At 32.9% G+C, this 6,676-nt stretch overlaps 1 protein-coding gene across 1 annotated transcript; it reads right to left on the minus strand.

The window, feature by feature from the left end:
- Positions 1-1,742: 1,742 nt before the first annotated feature.
- Positions 1,743-6,332, minus strand: LOC107948987 (uncharacterized). The gene is made up of 4 exons (XM_016883677.2): positions 5,975-6,332; positions 5,751-5,821; positions 5,323-5,409; positions 1,743-2,019 (listed from the first exon to the last, which is right to left on the minus strand). Exons 1-4 carry the CDS (start codon positions 6,084-6,086, stop codon positions 1,996-1,998), a joined length of 294 nt encoding a protein of 97 aa, XP_016739166.1. The 5' UTR covers positions 6,087-6,332; the 3' UTR covers positions 1,743-1,995.
- Between the last annotated feature and the right edge of the window lie 344 nt (positions 6,333-6,676).

Below are 6,676 nucleotides of genomic sequence, written 5' to 3' on the forward strand. Positions count from 1 at the left end.
TTAAGGTGGCAGAATTTTCGATGAATGTTCAGTTTTATAACATTATCCACTTAGCAACATATTTCACAAAATTTTGAAACAAATCGACTACTATGATATCAAAGAACACAGTGCAAAAACAGCATTTGTTCGATTCCTGCCCTGGAAATCTGACTATTAGATAAGAGTTAAATCACTTTTTGAAACCTGAATTTGATAATTTTTTCCACATTAGAGCTTGACAATTGTTTCTAAATTAATGTTTGAATTTAGGATTTTCAAAGATTAATTTGAAGAAAAACAAAGTTGAGTTCCCAATATGGGAATATTTGCTAAATTTGGGGCCTAATCTGGACCAAGAAAAAGTTTAAATCCCAATATGAAAATAATTATCAAGTTTAGAGCATATCATTTAACCCTAAATAAAATGATAATAACAAAAAAACATGATCATTTCTTAATCCAAATTAAGAACTCGTGTGTATCAAATAATCTGAAAGGTTAAGGATTAATATTGTAAGACTTGATTCAATTACCTCAACAAAGTTTTGTTTTAATCATTTGTTAGGAGTGAGGAAAGGAATGAGCTCATGTCAAAATCAACATGAACACATGTATTGGTGACTATCAACCAAATAGAATACCGGTTAACTGCCATTTAAAGCCAAAATCACATGTGTAGATCATTGAAACCTCATCTTTAATTTATACAAATTTAAATTACTGGTTTTTAAAATATAATCTAAACGAAGTTAGAAATAGAAAATGTCGATCACATTCAACCAATAAATCTCGCCATATAATACTAAAACAAGTAGGTTGTTTATTATTACAAAACATTGTAGAGAAAAGGAAATATCATCAGATAAAATCTAGTTAAACTGATACTGTTTGAAAGCGAATAAATTTCAAATTAATCTGCTCCGAATAGAGTAGAATTTTTTGTTGAAAAGCAGCAACGGGACAATACAAGCTGAATTTTCTATTCTGACCCGCGAGTATCTCCCTCGAGATGCTCTACTATATAAATTACTATTTTATTCTTATATATATAATTAAAGCAAAGTAAAATAGGACATAGATGGGATACATTCAACATCCATGAAAGTAGTAATACTTTTCAATTATATATTTATCATGGAACGAGGCAAATGGTGAGAAAAAGCATTCCAGCTGCCGAGCAATGGTAGAATTGACAATAGAACACCCCCCCTTTCCCCTTGTCATCCTTAATATTTACTTGGGGGTCAGGGACTTAAAAAGATAGTTTAGGAAATGTATTTAAAAAAAAAACAGTTTAGGAAATGTATTTAAAAAATAAAAAACCGCCTGAAGATTACACAATGCATGATCGTAAAACAATGGAAATGAATGCCGTAATCTCAATCTCATCAACAAAAGGCTTAAAATGACCGAAGGAATGTAGAATTTAGAAGAGCGGATCCTCATCCACTTGATTCAAGATCCTCTGAGAGGGAGAAATAACACAACCCTAATCCAAATGAATGGTGAAACATTGGAGTAATCAGTGAGCAACGCAGCAGTGACTGATCAGAGAGGTGATGGATACATGTTAGTGGTTCTCGAATTGACATTTGGTGATGGATAGAACTTTCAAGTGTTTTAGGTGGTTAGATTTATGATCAAGTAAGGCTTTCACTAGTTTAGAATGCCTGTGGGATTTTTTCTAAAGAAGACTGAATTTATAGACTAATTTTACCTTTTTCTAAGTTGATGGACGATCATTAGAAACCAGGACGACATGCACAAAAGCATACTTCATTATTAACTTTTCAAATCCATCAACAGACGTATTTTGAGTTTCAAGAAACTGTTACATCCTATGCTCACGAAACAGGTACAACGGACCTCCAAGTTTTACTAAATGGTCATAAAAGAAATGATGAACAAGAAAGCTGAATAATTTGCCAACAAAAATAGCCCAAGGACATGAAAGTCCCACCCATACATTATTACTTGAAATCTTATAAAAATAAAATAAAAACTCCAACCTCGTTAGTGTGTCGTTTCTGCTGCGTTCTGCAACAAAACATAAGTTCAAATGAAGGGAACATCCATGGTAACTATACAGAAATTCCTTGTTAAGTAGAATTTGATTTTATACTTGGGCATTCCCCGTAATACTTTTAGAAAAGATTTAGCAACCCTATTACCAATTCCCTGTTGGATTCTCTATTAAAGAGGGTTATCCAGGTGGTGACCAACGAAAGGGAAGAGTGGCAGGGAACCAGACATATCGACTGCACTTGATCCCCAAAACATAAACTCATATAGTATGAAAAACAATGTCTGATTTTTAAACTAAAGTACATGATAGCTCTAAATTATTGACCTGGATATTCACTACAGGTAATAATAATACTCATGGAATGGTGATCAAGTGGGCTAAAAATTAGTGTGTTTCAAAATAATCATCAACAATGTATAGTTGCAAGCATTTACTACTATTTCTTGTCATATGCATCTATGTTATCCTAACTAAAAAAAATGTTAGATACAAACATGTCTATACTCAATTTTTTCCAAGTCTTTTATATATTTAGAGAATCATACCCCATAACTCTGAATATATGTTGGATATAAGTATTTTAGAAAAATGAAGAGTTCAAGTAACATAAATGTGTGTCACATACATATGCTCATTGCTTTATATATTTTTTAATATATAGTTGCATATTTTACAAATAAAGAAAACAAATAGTGTATTAACCAAAGTTATACTAACATGTGAAGTTTGTTCCATTCGCAAATTATATTAAATTAATATAAATGTTGATACATAACTGAGGTAATGGTGGTTTGATGACAGTTCGCAAAATGGTGCCGAGAAAGGTGAGGATGACTCTGAAGGTCAAGGAGGAAAGTTAGGATTAATTGTGTAGAATTTCTAAGGAGTCTATATTCTTAGTTAAATATGGTCAATGAAGCCTTGGAGTGGGTATCTTGGGGCAAGTGTCTTCGTAAAGCAACTAGCTGAATCATAGTGAACCTCCAACACGTGCACTTGGATGTGATTGGAAGAACCGTTGTCTTGTTAAGGGGTCCCTAGGCAGGGTCAATGTGACTTGGCACTTGCCCACATGTTATGTATGCAAGAGATGTGTTGATCAAAGAAGTGACCTAGACTTTATAGGCATGGTGGTCCTACGTCTTATCATAAATTGGCGAGCTCCTCCTCATGTTCTTCTCTAGTCGAGTCAATTTACTTAGGTGATTCCATATATAACTTGTGTTGTAATCATTAGAGGGCAATTCAAAAGTGGGGAATAGCAATTCTTTGAGGGACAAGGGAGAGTGACAACAAGAAGTTGATGGTGCACAATTAGGGATCATCATCATCATTTGCATTGGGTCTTCTTCCTTTGCTTAATTTATTGTGGATGTTAAGCATGTTTCGGGTTCCTTTGTTTTGTCCGTTACTTAGACCTGAAGTCATGCTTCGTGGGCTGTTTGGAATGTTCTTCAGTAATGGATAACAGCTTAGAGGTGAGAGGATCGACCCCCCTTTCCATAGTTTTACTTGATGTGAGTATTCTAATGGTTCTTGTCTCATTATTGATTCTTCCAAGAAGATGACAAGCTATCTTAAACCATTTGTTGCCAAGTTGAGCATCAAGATCAATTACAATTTTCATTTCATATTCAGACAAAAGTCCTATTTCCAAGTCTAGTTTAAAATAATGTGTCTAACTCAATCTGCAACTCTTTCCAGACCTGAACAGTCGTATAATATAGGAGCTCACCCAACCTATAACAGAGGGAACACCTCATCCAAATAAGCTACTTTGCCAAACAACATAGAACCACCATATCTATAAGGTCTAAGCTCTTGCTTTGATTGATACATGTCTCTTGCATGCATAACATGTGTACAAGTGCCAAGTCACACGAACCCCACTTGAGCGTCTCCTTAATAAGACAACGGAGTATAGACCTCCCAATCACATCCAAGTGCATGTGTTGGAGACCCATTACGACTCAACTAGTTGCCTTCACTAGCAAGACACCTGTCCCAAGAGATTCACTCTTAAGGTATGTAAACCTTCATCGTTGACCATATTCAACTAAGACAAAAAGACTCCACTAGAACTTTACACACACTCCTATAACCTTGGACCTTTCTCCTTAATCACCAAAGCTATACTCATCGGCTCTTGACACCAAAATGCGAACAATCATCAACCACCATTACTAGGGGAGAGTAATTGGTTTTTAGTTGGATTGGTCAATTTTCATGACTTATCCACCTTAACCAACCACTGCCAAATTTATATAGGAACTTTCTCCTTAATCACCAAAGCTATACTCATCGGCTCTTGACACCACAATGCGAACAATCATCAACCACCATTAACAGGGGAGAATAATTGGTTGTTAGTTAGTTTGGTCGATTTTCCTGACTTATCCGACTTAACCGACCACCGCCAAATTTAACCAACTAACCTACCACCATAGGTCTTAATTAACCTAACTGAACAGACATAACATCAGTTAGTTCAATCAATTAATAGAATTTTATTTGCTATATTTCACTAGCTAAATTAATTAACAATGAGTTTAATTTCTATTAATCAAGAAATGAAATAATTCTTTATTACAAAGATATAATTTTGCACAGGTAAAATTAGCTTTGAGTTTTTTACTTTTAGTTAATGTTTTTGTTGGGTTTAATTTAAATATATATCATAATTGGATTGGGTTTGGTTAAAATAATTGGGTTGGGTTAATTTAAACTATATATATATTATAAATATATTTAAAATATATTAAAATCATATTAACCAAACCCTAAATCTATTTAGCCAAAATAACTGACTTAACCAAATGTGTCAATTAAGCCTGTTTGCACCAACTCTTACTTACCCCTAACTATTACCTAAATTGTGTATCAACAATGAAACTGATTATTTTTAATGTAATATAGAATTAAAATAATGAAGACAAATATGTTCAATATAAACTTTAACTTTTCTTTATTGCACAAGCTACTAAACTAGTGGCAATGACTTACGTGGTTTCAAGTTTGTTGGCACCATGTTCAACATTCAAAACCTGTGTGCAAACTGATCCCACAATGTAGAGTTTGTATACTTGTTTTGGTACCCAAAAAAAATCTTTATTTATCAAATAAATTCGTTTGCTTATTAAACTTAATGAAGAATTAAAACCTTAAACATAAAGCTATTCATAATAAACTTAACTCTCTTATTTATTTATTTATTTATTTATTTAAAATTAATCCATAACAAAATCATTTAACAAAATAAAAATTCTTTGGTGAAGAATTCAAATATAGCAAAGTTCCAGAGTATAGGAAGGTACCTCTTCCTTTTTGCCTTTGCCTTTAGTGAAGAACTTGTATCCACTAAAGAAAAGCAGACCCCAACCAGTTAAAGAGACGATAACAAACTGCACAACCATACCAAAAAAATGTCAATACAGTTCAACATTTACGCCTACCCTAATTTCCCTAAATTTATATTCTAGTCGACATGCATTACACTGATTGAGAAACAGTGCCTATGAAGTATGAATATGTACACAATAAGATAAGATATTGAGTTGAAAAAAAAAATTTGAGTAACTTCAAATGAATAAAATGTAGCATTGACTACTGTGAGGATTTGAATTAGGTAAATAAAACCAAATCAAAATACCAAAATTCCCAAATCTGCAAAGTGAAACAACAGGGAAAAAAAAAAGAATCTTGGAACTAGGGTATTAAAATTAAGGGAAGTAAACAAACTAACATGTTCTTCCTTCCATTTAGATGGGCTCATTGGGTCTTGCCAAAAATTAACCTTTGGAGGTCCATGGTGATCTGCAAAAGAAAACTTGTAAGATCCTATAGTTTCAAGTTTCATCTAGGATCTAAGGTGAAATGAGATTAAAACAGAAGTGGAATCGAGAGACGAATTTTACATCTATTGGTTATAAATATATATATTTTAAAAAAAAGGTAAATCGAGAATACCTGCGGAGCCGGCAAGACCACGGCGAGGAATGAGAGAAGCGGGTTGAGATGAAAGGGGTGTTCGAGCTAGAGTAGCTGCTCTACGAGCTGCAACCGCCGCCAAAGTAGCCATCTTCTGTGGGTTATTTCTTTAGAGGGAATCGATGATGTTTTGTTTTTACAAGGGAAATGGGAGAGAGACGAGACGACTAGAAACTTGAAGAAATTAGCTATTGTAAAGTTGAAACGGAACTGAAACGGTATCGTTTCGTTTGTCAATCATTCCTTCGATTTAAAAAAATTTGGATGCAGAATTCTCTCTTCATAATTGATCTTTATCCAGCCGAAAAGAGTATATGCAATCGTATTAACCTCTCTCAAGATATATTGGATTTTACCTTCCATTATATTTGACACAATTCAATAATTCTTGTAATTAAGTCTTTATTTAGTTAACTTTGAAATCTACCTTAAATCGAGTTATTCGAGTTATTTGAGTCAACTCAAATAATTAATTCAAGTTTTGAGTTCGAATTGAGTTAAATTTTACAATTTGAATAACTCGAATAATTTGAATAATAAATTGATGTAAATACTCATTTTGTCCCTCTCAATTTTAAAAATGAGCAAATTGATCACTCTCTCAACAAAAAAATAATTTTCAAAAATTTAAAATATTTTTTAAGAAAATCCAAAATTTATATTTTTAAAAAAATTATAATT

This window comes from Gossypium hirsutum, chromosome A04 (genome assembly GCF_007990345.1).
Source record: "Gossypium hirsutum isolate 1008001.06 chromosome A04, Gossypium_hirsutum_v2.1, whole genome shotgun sequence".
In the NCBI taxonomy this organism is placed as follows: Eukaryota; Viridiplantae; Streptophyta; class Magnoliopsida; order Malvales; family Malvaceae; genus Gossypium; species Gossypium hirsutum.

Bases quoted from the DNA above. Each gene is read 5' to 3' on its own strand.
- LOC107948987 (XM_016883677.2), bottom strand. From the start codon at position 6,086: ATGGCTACTTTGGCGGCGGTTGCAGCTCGTAGAGCAGCTACTCTAGCT. The intron at 5,410-5,750 runs GTTAGTTTGTTT...ATGGTTGTGCAG, and splicing joins CTAAATGGAAGGAAGAACAT to TTTGTTATCGTCTCTTTAAC. The intron at 2,020-5,322 runs GTACCTTCCTAT...GTTTTGTTGCAG, and splicing joins GCAAAGGCAAAAAGGAAGAG to AACGCAGCAGAAACGACACA.